The sequence below is a fragment of the Amblyomma americanum genome, chromosome 6 (genome assembly GCF_052857255.1).
Source record: "Amblyomma americanum isolate KBUSLIRL-KWMA chromosome 6, ASM5285725v1, whole genome shotgun sequence".
Lineage (NCBI taxonomy): Eukaryota > Metazoa > Arthropoda > Arachnida > Ixodida > Ixodidae > Amblyomma > Amblyomma americanum.
Window position 1 is genome coordinate 11,627,018 of NC_135502.1, and position 14,271 is coordinate 11,641,288.

Here is a 14,271-nt window from a genome sequence, read left to right on the forward strand (position 1 = left end):
CTATAATATATGCAATCGCGGCTGATACGAATTTGCAAAATTTCTACCGTTGCGAGCACACTCCCGCGCCATTACGGGTGACACGAACGCGAGAGCAGCGACCGCCGAGCGGTGGAAAATCTAGCCAGCCTATGAGGTAGCCTTCATTCATGTCGTACCGCCATCTGGTCCTGCGGGACACATAGGCTCCCTAAATAAATCCAGGCAGCCGTAGATTTGCGTGAATGCATTTCTCGTGCTTCAGCTTATTTCATTTCGGTTTTTGATACTGTAGCGAGAGCTACACTGGGCTACCAGTCGAGCATTTCGCGGTACATGGGAGAGGAAAGTTGTGCGCATGCGCCGTTACCATGGCAACCGGAGAGGAGCAAAGTGCGGCATACACTTCGCCGCGCGCCCGCTCCACCGTCGAAGCCGAGCGCAACGTCACGCGGATGAGCAGTTGTGCGCATGCGCCGATACCATGGTAACCAGACAGACCCCACAGCTGCGCCGCGTTCTTCGTCGCCGCCACGCCGCTCTATCACCCGAACACCGCGTCGCAGGCGCAGGATTGCGTACAAAAGGCGGAGATGTAGTGGCGTCTGTATCACAACCTTTGACGTGAATGCAGAGAAGGAGAGTCCAGCCGCTGCTAAACGGCGGTATAGAAAAGAGAAGATTAACTCTTCCGATCCTGAGGTTGTCGCCTGGCAGTTGGCTTGAACCAAATAAGAACACTGGAGTCTGTGTGTACGTGAAACAAGGTGTCACCGCTGTCAGACATCTCCCTTCGATTGCGGTGAATAATGTTGAAGCCTGCTGTATTCGGCTTCTGGAAAGCGGCATTATGATCCAAGGAGTCTATGTGGCACCGGGAACATCTGTCAAGCAGACGATTGATGTGGTTGCCATGTGTATACCAGCCTACGGCACGGTTTCACAGTTGTGTATGACTTTGGGTGATTTCAACAGGAAACAGGACTTAGTGTATGAAAGCAAAGTTTGACTTTAATTTAGCTTCGGGCCCTCACGTCCAGACTACACAATGCGGAACTACTATAGAGGTTGTATACTAAAAAGGCTCAACCGAATCGAAATACTGTATCGACAAAATTGAGACCGCTGCATGCTACTTCACAAATCATCGGGCAGTCTTAGCCTCTGTCAAGCAAAATGAATAAAAGATGTGTATAACCAATGTCTCTCATTGCTAAACATACAGTGACCACAACAAGCTCAGCCAGGGAAACATATACCTCTTGCTATGTATATCCTGGCATAGCCGAGCTAAGCCACTGCCAATTTTTCGCGTTAGGGAGACTCGGCCACACTTTTTCCAACAGGGCCCGGGCCAGAGAGCAATCCCTGGCTTTTTCTTTAATTTAATCCACTACCTGCAGCTCATATAAGCACCTCATGATGTAAACAAATGCCAATTTTTAGACAATTTCTCCATACAAGAGCGGTTCTCAATCAATAAAAGGAATGCTTCATTCCCAATTTACACAGCGGTAAAATGCTTTAGTAAAATTTTGTACTTGCAAGCAATGCTGTGCAATAATTTTTTAAACAGTGACGCTGACAACAAAAGAATGATCTTTCCATTGACCACCTTCACACCCAGAGCTGACAGCTTTCTTCTTGCAACGTTGAGGAAATGAAGCCAGAGGCTGATCGAGCCGCAAAATTTTATTGTCAGCCTGTTCATTCAAATACACTACACAGAGTAGGTTACACTTGTGTGACCTTGTGTTGCAAAATAGGGGGAAAACACTTGCACAGAAGCCGAAGCAGAGAGAGGCGGTGGGGCCTTGTGCAGAGACGAACATACGGAGACACAGGGTGGCAACACTCGACGTATGATATGTTCACTGAGACAAAATGACCACACAGACTGCCCTTGCAACAAAGCCCTACGGTGCTGCTGCTGGCCTCCAACCAAACACGCACACACACGCACGCACTTCCGGTCAGGGGGGGGAAGGGGGCATGCACTACGCCGGACAACCTGTACAAAAAGATGCCTAGGCCTTAGCTGCTCAAAGCTCGGCTTGTTGGTGCGACACCTTAAGGTTCGAGAAAAGAAAAACCAAAAATGGCACTGCGGACACTCCGACCGAAAGAAGAGCGGAGAACACAAGCGCTCAGCATCAACTCGAGGATTTATTTTCACCTACGACGCCACTTCTATGAGTACAAGTTGAAACTGCTTGGGCCACATCACAGAAGAAATACATCACCATTCCTCCTCTCCTATGTCAGCTTGTCAAGCTGCACTTACAGCTGTTTAAAAGCCCGAATAAGTTCGATGAATTTCACATCGTTCACAACAATAAGTGAAGGAAGGAAATTCTTAAGTAGGTACGCACAACTGGCAAATACACTGCTTTAATTACTGCAGGTGTAACTTGCTTCATTAAAAATATGAATCCTCGAGTTGATGGCTGCTTACTCCACACCTAAACTCGAGGACACCTTCAGCGCAACAGCAAAGCGGACACTGGGGGGCCTGGGTTTCATTTGCACATACAAGAGCTGCCAACACATTGCTAAAAACTTGCTAGAAGCAGGCCCAGTGTCCACTTCACTGACGCGGACAAGTTCACATCCTTGAGCACGTGCTGCTCTTCCTATGGTGGAAGCAGGTTGCCCTTCTCGGTGTAACTCGAACTCCTCCTCCTCCTCTGCCACTGGTGTTGGGCAAATTGCCCAGAGGCTCTGCACTGTTGTTGTCTGCTCCTCTCCCGGGCCGTGTCCCCTTCGCGCCAACCTTGCCCTCGGACTTTAAGACGCCTAAGCGGCTGCAACGCAGCCTATGTACAGAAATAGAGAGAGAGGGGCATGCTGCTGCTGCTGTTGTCTTGCTCAATTCAGTTGGCCTCGAAGTACTTGTAGGTGGGGTTCTCGTAGCCGTTGACCTGCATGGCAGTCAGGTGGCGCTCCTCAGGGGAGGCCGTGGGCCCTCCTCCCACCTGCACAAGCAACCAAGCAATGGGGTGCGGAGAGGTTGAAGGCATCTTATAAGAGGTGGAAGGAAAACTGATGAAGACAACTAATCAGCTTATGTATTCGCTCACTTATTTAGAGTAACCCCAAAGGCCCTCAGTGCAACATGAGGAGGGGGCACAAGCAGAAATACAGGAGCTTAAAAATGTAATATGTGATAAGCAGAAGAAGGCTCAATAAAAAACTACTATGTAGTGGAAACAACATAAAAACGGAAAAAAACAAAAGTACTAAGATGCAAAGATGCAGGGTCCAAGCAATGCAGTAGAGAGTAAACAAAAACTAGCAAGGCTAATACACAAAAATTATCTGGTTTGAACAAACTACTTCCAGGGTTTTACAGATCATGGCAGGATGCAAACAAAAGAGGTAGGTGTAAAATTACAGTATCCTGCAGAGGGAAAGGAAATTAACTCTAGTTGATGCAATCATTTACAAGGGCATGAGCTATGACAAAAAATGCACAGAAGAGTTCTGAATTTATTTCGGCTTTTTTTGGCGCACAAAGATCATAAGTAATGTGCTTCTGACTTTCACTTCCAGCTAAACATGGCTGCTGAGGACAGGTACTGGGCTTACAACTTTAAGCTCAGCACAGGAGGTAAAAAGGAAAATTCTTTGCCAAGGAAAGAAACCAGACTGTGCACTGCCACATTACATAGCAGTGAAGATGGAAAAGCAGGTGTACAGTTCGAAGAGCGGCCAGGAACTTTTGCAGTGCTTCCAAAACCTAGCGTTCTTTTGGCAAATGGTTTGGTTTATGGGGTTTAACGTCACAAAGTGACTCAGGCTATGAGGAACGCCGTAGCGAAGGGCTGCGGAAATTTCGACCACGGGGGGTCCTTTATCGTGCACTGACATTGCACAGTACACGGGCCTCTATAATTTCGCCTTCACCGAAATTGGACCGCGTCTTTCAGGTCAGCAGCCGAGCGCTATAACCACTGAGCCATTGTGGCAGCTCTTGGCAAATGATGCTACTTTACTGGCAAGGCAGGTAGGTTGCCATTGTGATGTGTATTTCAAGTTTAACAACATAAAATAACACAACAGAGATAGCAGACATAGCTTCCAGTGCCACACATGGGGTTAGTTTCCAAATGCCTTGTCGCAAGACTAAAAGCACCAATGACACTGCGACCTGCAATTGGGTTCTACTTTGTCGCAAGCAAATACTCCTAAACCCTTCTTCAACTCTGAGCCAATGTATAAGAGCGCCTGAAATTTCTGGTGCACCACAACTGACTGCTTGATTTTTCGGACTTTTCGCACTCACCGCCAACGTCCAAGCCGACATACATCGTGTACAGTAATTCAAATTGCATGGGAGATTGGAAACTTGATTAAACAAAATGAAATTCAAGCTAAAAGAAAGCCTCTTAAACGGTGGCTGATATTCTCCGCGAGTCTGCAGATTGCACTGTTCATGTCGTCCACAGCACAAACTTTCACAGTAGTTACACTTGAACAGTAGTGCGCGGAACTCATCTGGCAAGTCTTTTGTTCCAAATACGGGAAGCAGTTAGTGTTGTAGGCAGTAGCCACATGCAGTGGCTAGGCCGTCTGCGTGGCTTGGCTTGGCTGCGCGGCGGGGTGCCCGCGTGAGGCTCGCGGCGGCTGGAATGAAGCTGTCCGTTTGGCGTCTTAATGCTCTCGTTTTCCTCAACCCAACATGGTGTCAGAAGTAACGGAATTCACACAGTAAGCCCAGCCGGGGCTGCTTCCTCTCGCTTGGATACGCAATAACAGTGGCATACGTCACAGCAGCGGCTACGGCCTGGGCTACGTGGCCAGTACATGGGGTCCTTCGTCATTCAACCACCCGAGGCGTTCTGCTCCAAAATGGAGGAAGCGGTTCGAGCGTTTCAACACTGCTTCCGTCTCTGCGAGAAATCAGGGTCACATCAGGTCGACACGCTCCTTTACTTGATGGGCAACCAGGCCGAGGACATCTTCGCAACTTTCAAACTCTCCGGTGAGAACGCTCAGAACTTGGAAGTCGTCCTAAAGCAGTTCGACAGCTACTTCATACCGCGGCGCAACATCATTTTTGAACGGGCATGCTTCAACACGAGGGTCCAAAACGACGGCGAATCTGTGGAAGACTTCGTAACTGCGCTTCACACGCTTTCCAACCATTGTGAGTATGGCATCCTCCGAGAGGAACTGGTTCGAGACAGACTGGTTGTCGGCATTCAAGACCAGAAATTGTCAGCGAGACTGCAACTAGACGCTGATCTTACTCTTCAGAAGGCGCTTGAGAGTATCCGGCAGGTCGAAAGCGTTCGTCAGCAGCAAGCAGAGCTTCACCCCAAAACGCTGACCGTCAACAAAGTTGCATCAGGCAAACAGCAAGTCAGGCACCCCACGAATGCTGCTCACATCAATGACGGCCGAGAGCACTTTGAAGCAAGGCCACATCCGCATCCAGCTGACAGCGTTCCGTCATCGTGTCATTGGTGTGGGAAAGAACGACACCCGCGTTCACTGTGCCCAGCGCGGACGCGGGTATGCAGGGGCTGCCACAAAAAGGGCCACTACGCGTCTGTCTGCATGTCACGCCGGGTTGACATCGTTGAAGCATCTGGACCCCACAGCGAAGGTGGATTTATCGGAACCCTCTCATCCTTCGAGTTTCCTTCAAGACTGTGGGAGAGAGTTGCAATGAACCTGTTCTTCAACAGCCACTGGTGGTTAATCGTGACTGATTATTACTCCAGATATCCAGAACTGACTCGTCTAGAGAAGCTGTCATATAGTACAGTGATCAATCACTGCAAATAAATTTTCGCCCGGCACGGCATTCCAGAGGTGGTAGTCTCCGATAATGGTCCGCAGTTCTCGTCCTCCGACTTCGCTAAGTTTGCTCAAGAATACGGGTTCAAACACGTCACACCAAGCCCACAATACCCTCAGAGCAACGGACTCGCTGAGGTTGCGGAAAAAATCATCAAAACTTCAATGAAGAAGATCGAAGACCCGTGCCTGACCTTCTTGTCAGGCACGTGTCTTGCTGCCCCGTGTCAACTACGTTGAAAAATGGCTACAGCCCCTCTGAAGTATTGATGGGGAGGCGGTTGCGGACAAAGATTCCTCTGATTCCCGGAAGGCTTGTTCTCCGCTTGCCAGACGCCACTAAACTTCGTAATTTTGAAACCCAATACCGGGAACAGCAGCGAAGAGATTACGATAGACGACATGGCGTACAGCAACTTCCGACCCTTCTGGAAGGAGATGAAGTCTGGGTTACAGACTTAAAGCAAAAAGAGAACAAGGTGTCGCCCGCAAGCGAGCCTAGGTCATATATAGTTGACATTGGGAACAGCACTATACGGCGAAATCGAACCCATCTTATCCTTTTTCTCAAGCCTGCGAAACAGGAGAGAAACCACCAAGACTTCGTATACGACGAATCTCTCCCTGGAATTTCAGTTTCTCAAGAAGATTCCCAAACAACCTGCGCTGACGCCTCCTACAAGGAATCTCCCCCTGGGACTTCAGTTTCTCAAGAAGATTCACGAACAACCTGCACTGACGCCTCCCACCGGCACACCAAGTGTGGACGTTGCGTCATTCCTCCCAAGAGGTTGCTTTTCTGTCAGGGGAGATGTTGTAGGCAGTAGCCACATGCAGTGGCTAGGTCGGCTTGGCTTGGCTGCGCGGCGGGGCGCCCGCGTGAGGCTTGCGGCGGCTGGTGGGTGTCTCGTGCTTGTGCCGGCATTCGCTGGGCTGGAATAAAGCTTTCCGGTTGGCGTCTCAACTCTCTCGTTTTCCTCAACCCAACAGTTAGCAGCAAAGCATGTAGGAGGCGTATGGTTTCATGCAAACCGCAAGTGTGGAAGAAAATGGTGGCGCATTTCAAAGCAAGGTCAGCCGCACTGCAACTTTAACTTTTATCATAAAACCATTAACAACTGGCATTTTGGTAAAAGGCAAGACGCCTCTCATTACATGCAAGCCACTGCAGAGTGCTTATCGCTGGTTACAGTGTCGATTTTGGCTCTAGTTGCTAGGCCTAATTACGAAGGCCACCACTGATGGAGCCTTCTCTTCAGACGCTCGTCGGTTCTTACCGTTTCGCCACCTTCGCCTTCTCATAACGGGCCTTTCATGCTGTGGACGTGGTGCACTCCCCGCAGTGGCGGGTTTGCTTTCGTATCTAGGCTTTATCCCAGTCTGTGCATCCATTGGCGACATGCTGAAGGCAGTACACCATTGTATGTGCTTCAGAACGTGCAGAGGCCTACTGACCCCTTCCTCCAGCATAATGGCAATAAGTTAAGAGTGAATTTTTAGGTTAAATTTAATTTTTCAGACTGCCCATTTTTTAAATGTTTTCGCGGTCTCTACAGAGTACTAAAAATCAGTAGTCAACTGCATTGTTTTGACTCTTAGCAAAAAAGTATTGGCCATGTTCCCATGCACACCCTCTTGATACTCAATGCTAAACACGATGGCAGCCATTACGGCAATGCCTCGTGATAATCCGCCATTGCCACACAGGCGGAAAACGTGGTACACTAATCGGGTAGCTTTGGTCTTTTCAGATCACGATTCTAACCGGTGACATGATGCCTGCTATCACTACAAAACTAAACTTGTACTGTCCCTAGGTCAGGGCTCCTGCTCAGAGGTACACATTAATTTTGTGCCTCTCTCTGCGGGCATCCTTGGCAGAACCACAATGGCTCTGCATAGAGTTATAACAGCCTCAATTCAGTGTTTTGCTCCCCTGGTTATAAGAAACGTTAAGAAACTGGCAGCACAAATAGAGCCGCCACAACTCGGCAATAGCAACAGCTCACCTGTACAAATCCGCGGGCGTGGGGTGAGCGCTGGCGCCTGAGCAGCACGGCACCCACCAGCAGTGCGGTGAGCAGGGCGACACCGGCAAAGGCGAGCGTGATGTAGACGCTGCCGCTCCATTTGAGGCGGCCCAAGGTCTCTGCGTGCGAGGAGTGCCGGAGGGCATAGGCAGACTCTGTGTGCTGCAGCAGCTGGCTCTGCATGTGCGCCGGTCGAGCGGGTGGTACCACGGGTGCCATGGCGGCCACAGGTGGGGGCGCGGTGCTGCTGCTGGCCGGCAGAATGCTCTCATCTTCTACGGATTCCGAGTCCTCGGCAGTGGTCGGTGGTGGCGGTGGAGGTGGCAGCAGGGGCTCGCTGCTGGTGGCGCCCCGCAGGGTGGTCCATAGCTGTCCCAGGCGCCCCTTCAGGGCCTGTGGCAGCAGCTCGATGCTCTGGTTGGCCAGGTGGTCCAGGGAGGTCAGGTGGGTGCGCACCTCTTCGGCATCACCCCCATGCTGCCGGTAGGCATGAAGCGTGTGGCTGCGGTCCTTCTCCAGGGCACGTAACAGCCTCTCGAGGCAGCGCTCCACTCGCTTTGTCTGCACCGGGGAACGACACATCGTTCATAAAACTGCTTCTAAATCCGCAGCTGGCTGGCTCCTGCAGCCAGCCAGCAGAGTCATAGCAGCCAACAACTTTAAAGGGTTTGCCCCCAGTTCTATTAGTCACAGATGACACAATTCTATGTGCAGCGCTACTTCTTACCAATCACCATGCAGGATTTTTGAAGTATTTGGGAATTTCACAACTGGAGTGATTAAAATGCGATAAATGTTGTTTGCAATTGCTATGATAGTTGCTATAATAGCTCAAGTTAGGTGCAAGAGCATAATTGAGACATCGCTGTGCCACCCATGGTGAAAACCTCTAAAAAGTGGCCGCGGAAGATCAACTGCCAGCAACATAATGCAAGGCTACTCCAGGCAGTTGCCGTAGTAGCCTCAGCCTCAAGAAATAATGCTCGTCTCTAATGGTGTGCAAATATTTGAATTTCAAACACTTTGCAAATAGTACAGTTAAACCTGGATGTAACGAACCTCCATATAGATAGTGAATTTCTTGATGCAAGTTTTTTAATTCCCCAACGCCGCCCCCATTGAAGCGCTTGGATTTGAGACCTCCATGTAACGAACGCACAGCGGCAGTTGACCTTGATATAACTAACTCACTAAGTCAACCATGTGTTCGCCTGTGCTGAGTTACAAAATTCGGGAGCAAAGTTTCATGACAATAAGGCACGAACTGACATGAGAGGAAAGCCAACGATTGCAACGAACGACCGCAGCTGAGTCAACGCGTCGTGCTCCAGCGCTGCAGGCGCATCTCCGTTACTTTCGCTTTTGGAGCTCCATATACTGTGTGGCACTACAACAGTTCATGCTGAAAAGCAGCGAAAAATGATAGCGCATAGCAAAAACAACGGCACAAGCAGTGCGCGCCCATCGCCACTGCGTGGTACGTTGCTGACGTGATTTCGGCGCTGATAGCTCTCGCGTGGTCGGTCTCTGCAGCAGGGACGATGGAGAGCGCCAGCGAGGCAGGGTGACGAGTCCATTTCCTGGAGCAACAGCGGCGGGCGGACTGAGTGAGGGAACATGCGAGAAAAAGCATGTGCTTCCGCGGCCGGTCTACTGCGGCGGAGCGACCGCACCGGCTCTCTTTCGCCGGTGCCCCCTCCTCTCCCTCTCTCCCCACCAGTCGTAGTGGCGTTGTGCGAGCCGTGGCAGAGGTGGTGGCGGCTGCTGCGACAGTCGCGCTATCAGCGCGATCGCGGAACATTTCTCCGCGTTTATGACTTCGAGTAATGGGGTTTTTTGTAAACATTTTCAAGGTGATTTCACCTACATTTATTTCTTTGGTTTCCATTCTGCGTTGCCCATTCGGGTCTCCTTGCAAAAACCTGGATGTAACGAAAAATCCCAGACTTTTTTCAACTTCGTTATATCCAGGTTTAACTGTACTTGCTATTCAATTTCCACTGCACTTTTACTGTTTTGAACAATGTGGATCTCTTGAATATTGAAGTAATTCTCCTACTCATCTGAATTTTAAGGGCTATAGACACGCAATTTTGTCACATTCTTCTTTAAAATGATGCTTTAGACAAAAGAATACATGGATCACCGAGTTATATTCACCTACGACTACTGGATAATCTGTAACTGAATTTTTCATGCTGTTTCGGTTTCATCAACTGAATAATGGCTGTGCCCACTTCCTTTCATGAACAGTATCACAACTCCTGTAAAACAGCAATAACAATAATTCATCATCACCAGCTAGATCATTTCCACACCAGAACAAAGGCCTCTCTCACCTGTCTGCAATTTGCTCGGTCCTGAAGCAGTCACAGCCATTTCACACCAGCCTGTTTCTTAATATGATATCCGTGCCCAGAGTTCATTTTCCCGGCAATGTATTGATCATTGCAAACCTATGTACAGTAGAATCTCGATAAACGGAAGTCGGTTAAACGGAACCAACGCTTAAATGGAACAAACGCCTCACAGTTGGTTGGTTTTGTATTAAGGCAATGTAAAAAAAATCTCATTAATCGGAACAAAAATTTCCCGACCACCGTATAAACAGAACCGAAAATAGGCTCAAAATTTTTAACTTGACGTGAACGCGTCGCCCCATCACGGTACGCATCACTGCTCTCCCTTTCCCCTCTTTTTTCTTTTATTTCCGTCTTTAGACGTTTCCGCCGGTTTTCTCGCACACTGCAACCGCATCGCTTGCTTTCTAGCATGGTGTGCTTGCAGTTGTGTTCAGCTACGCTTAAGCCTTACATCCGCTGTTGAGCGTCGTCTGCGACATTTCGTTGCAAAGTCAGCATCCGATGGCAGCGCAGAAGCGACCTCACAATGCCCTTACATTAGAAAGGAAGGTGGAGATAATCAACGACTTCGAGAGTGGACGCTTCACAAAAACAGCGCTTGCGATGAACTACGCTGTCCCCAAGAGCAGCCTCACGAGGATACTTCAGGACAAGGATAAGCTGCGGCAGGCTTTCGGGACATCACGCTTTGACCCTCAAAGAAAACGACTGTGGGTGGGCAACCACGAAAATCTGGAGAAGTGCCTGGTGGTTTGGCTGCGGAAAGCCCGCAGTGAAGACATTCCGATCAGCGGGCCACTCATTCACGCGCAAGCAGAAGAATTTGTTCTGCAGCTCGGCATCGAAGGTTTCTTGTGCAGCGAAGGGTGGTTGACGAGATTTATAGATAGGAATGGCATAGTGTGCCGTGCCGTTTCAGGGTAGGCTGCCGTTGCAGACACGACAGCATGCGGGGACTGGCGACCAAGATGGCTCCCCAAAATTCTGCACAGTGAGCAGCCTGTCTAGTACGGGTGGCGCCATCCAAAGAAAACGATTGCGAGAGCTAAAACAAGCAAACATAAAATCCTTTTTCACAAGCCAATAAATTGCAGTTCCCACTGATTTCCACGGAATAAGTGGACTATTGACATTTTTTTAATTTCAGTAGTGCTTTGAAAAAAAAGTTCACTGCTTGCTGCTTTTGTGCAATAAAGTTTGGGCCCATAGTGTACCGTTCTTTTTATTGTCTAGATTTCGCATTTGAGATCCGCTTCCGTGGAGACTGCCAACTGCGCGCACACCTGTCTCGTCGGGGACAAGCAGCGCGGAACGGATTGCGAAATCCTGAACCTTCTCTCGCTAAATGAAACTCCTGATAAACGGAACATATTTTCCCGGTCCCTTGAGGTTCCATTTAACAAGAGTCCACTGTATTGATGATTGCAATCCAGAAGTCTGGGAAGCGTACTGTGTTATCAGATGGACAAGTGAAATTGGTTTTTGAGGAAAGGAAATGGCACAGTGTCTGTCTCTCATCTCAGTGGACACCTGAACTGCACCATCAGGGAAGGGATAAAGGAGGTAGTGAAAGAAGGAAAATAGAGGGGGGGCTCCGGAATTTCCATCACGTGGGGATCTTTAATGTGCACTGACAGAGGGGCCTTTTGCAATTCGCCTCCATCGAAACGCGGCCGCCACGGTCAGGTTCGAACCTGGGAACTTCGGCTCCGTAGCCGAGCGCGCAAGTCACTGAGCCACCGCGGCAGATTAAAGGGGCCCTGAAACGCCTTCCGAGGCGAGCACATTAACTCACTTAATCACTGCACTGTGTTGCCACGAAAACGGAGCCAAATAATACTCTTCTACACGCAGCAGAGGACCCACAATTGCGCGTCAAAGTTGGCGAGCCCTTCCCGGCGAATTTTTCATGCTCACACCCTCCTTCGTCCCCCGCATCTGCGTAGACAAGGTTTGAGGTGGCCATTGCTTAGATTCTTTCAGACGTCAGGCAGCTACTGTGGCCGCGGCCAATAAACCGCTTAGCTCCGGCGGGTCGGGAAGCTCCGCTCCCAGAGGGGGGGTCGGCGAAGGAGCGCCTATCTTCCAGCGTGCAAAAAGTGACGAGAGGAGAGGGAAAGGCGCGAAAACGCTGCAATTCAAATTTTAACTACAGATAACTCAGCTTCTACAAAGCGCATTTAAAAAATCCTTGCTGGACACTATTCGTGAAGCGGCGTGCTTCAATATCCGAGGCATACCGCAACTTTATTAGAGCCCCCTTCACAGCCCCTTTAAGATGGACAGGTGCATATTCCAATGTGCACGCATTTTCACTAAACAGAACTTCTTCAAAGCACAGTGGTTGCACTGACCCAGTTTCAAAACTAGCAGTCCTTGTGGCTGCACATCAAACATGCTGTAACTGTAAAGCAACTTGCATACTGACAAAGCTGCTGAAAAACAGTACTGCTCAGTCATTCCTGATTAGAGAAGGTACCAACCCTGGGTGGCTTCTCCTGCAGGGCGTGGTGGTAGCAGTCGAGGGCGGACTTCTTGCGCCGGTTGAGGGTGGTGAGTACGCGCTGCCGGTGCATGGCCGCCAGGCGATGACGCTCGGCTGACCCCTCAGCCTCCAGCGCCTGCACTGTCTTCTGGAAGCGTGCACTCATCTTCCGCCGGAACTCCTCGGCCCCCTTTGGGTCGCGGGCCTTCATGGCCTCATAGTGCTGCTCCAGCTCGCTCCACTCGCGCATCACCCGTGTCACCTGCATACACCAGGCATTCAGGGACATTTACAGTGGAAGCAGAATCACAGGAGGCTGTCACAATAACTGTCACAAGGACCTCTTATTACGAACATGGCAGGTAAATCTAAACAAATACAAGGCAGCCAACAGACCCAATGCCACAAAGTCCGCGACAGAGTAAACTGCAATGAAAAGACACGCAAAAACCATGCCACAAATGCAACAGCAATAATACGTACAATAATAATAACAAGGGCAATAATCATCATCATCAGCCTTACTACACCCACTGCAGGGCAAAGGCCTCTCCCATGACTCTCCAATTAACCCTATCCTTTGCCAACTGCATCCACCCTTTGCCTGCAAACTTCTTAATCTCATCCGCCCACCTAACCTTCTGCCGCCCCCTGCTACGCTTACTTTCTCTTGGAATCCACTCCATTACCTTTACGGACCAGCGGTTAACTTGCCTTCGCATTACATGCCCTGCCCAAGCCCATTTCTTTTTCTTGATTTCGACTAGGATGTCATTAACCCGTGTTAGTTCCCTCACCCACTCTGCCCGCTTCCGGTCTCTTAATGTTACACCTATCATTTTTTTTCCATAGCTCGCTGCGTTGTCCTTAACTTAAGCTGAACTCTTTTCGTTAGCCTCCACGTTTCTGCCCCGTAGGTGAGTACCGGTAATAAGAAAAGGTATGCCAGCTGTGCACTTAGACTGATGCTATCACAAGGCACGAAATTATAAATTGCACAAAGACTATACTATACTGCTTCAGAGAAGTGAATAAACGTGAGAAACATAAAAAGAGAGCGTATTAATGACCACATGCTTGTTCACTGTGTACAGTAGAACCCCGCTGTTACGTTCCTCACTGCTGCGTTTTCCCGGCTGTTATGTCGTTTTCGTCCGGTCCCGGCATAGCTCCCATAGGATCCAATGTATTGGGTACCCCGCTGTTACGTTGTAGCTGTGAAAACGTTCCCGCATGATAGGTCGCAACCTGGCACCCCGAACCCAGCCGGGCAACGCGCCAACCGCCATTTTGACGAGTCTTGGCCAGGCTTGGCTACGGAATTGGCTACAAGACCATGGCCTCCGAGATCACCCCCTTGCACGCGCGTGTGTAATCTCGGAGGCCATAAAAAGCCACACACGAGTTGGATAGATTGCCACTAGATGGCCACTGCCTCATCAGCCGAAGCGAGTAAAACTCGCGGGCCCGCAGCAATCCAGTCTTTCTTGTTTGTGCGGTTCAACCCATCCGAGTCGTCCGTGTCCTTCCGTCAACAGCTACGCTGCCTACGCCTCGTCAGGCCTCGCTAATCCAGTCTTTCTTGTTTGTGCGGTTCAACACATCCGAG

General features: G+C 49.8%; 1 protein-coding gene across 1 annotated transcript in view; it reads right to left on the reverse strand.

Annotated features, from left to right (window-relative positions):
* Positions 1-1,653: 1,653 nt before the first annotated feature.
* Positions 1,654-14,271, reverse strand: part of Appl (amyloid-beta-like protein) — a 34,928-nt gene continuing 22,310 nt past the window's right edge. The window contains exons 5-7 of the mRNA XM_077668547.1: positions 12,661-12,924; positions 7,794-8,375; positions 1,654-2,954 (exon numbers count right to left, since the gene is read on the reverse strand). Coding sequence (XP_077524673.1) covers positions 2,853-2,954; positions 7,794-8,375; positions 12,661-12,924 — 948 coding nt within the window. The 3' untranslated portion in view covers positions 1,654-2,852. The remainder of the gene's footprint in view (positions 2,955-7,793; positions 8,376-12,660; positions 12,925-14,271) is intronic.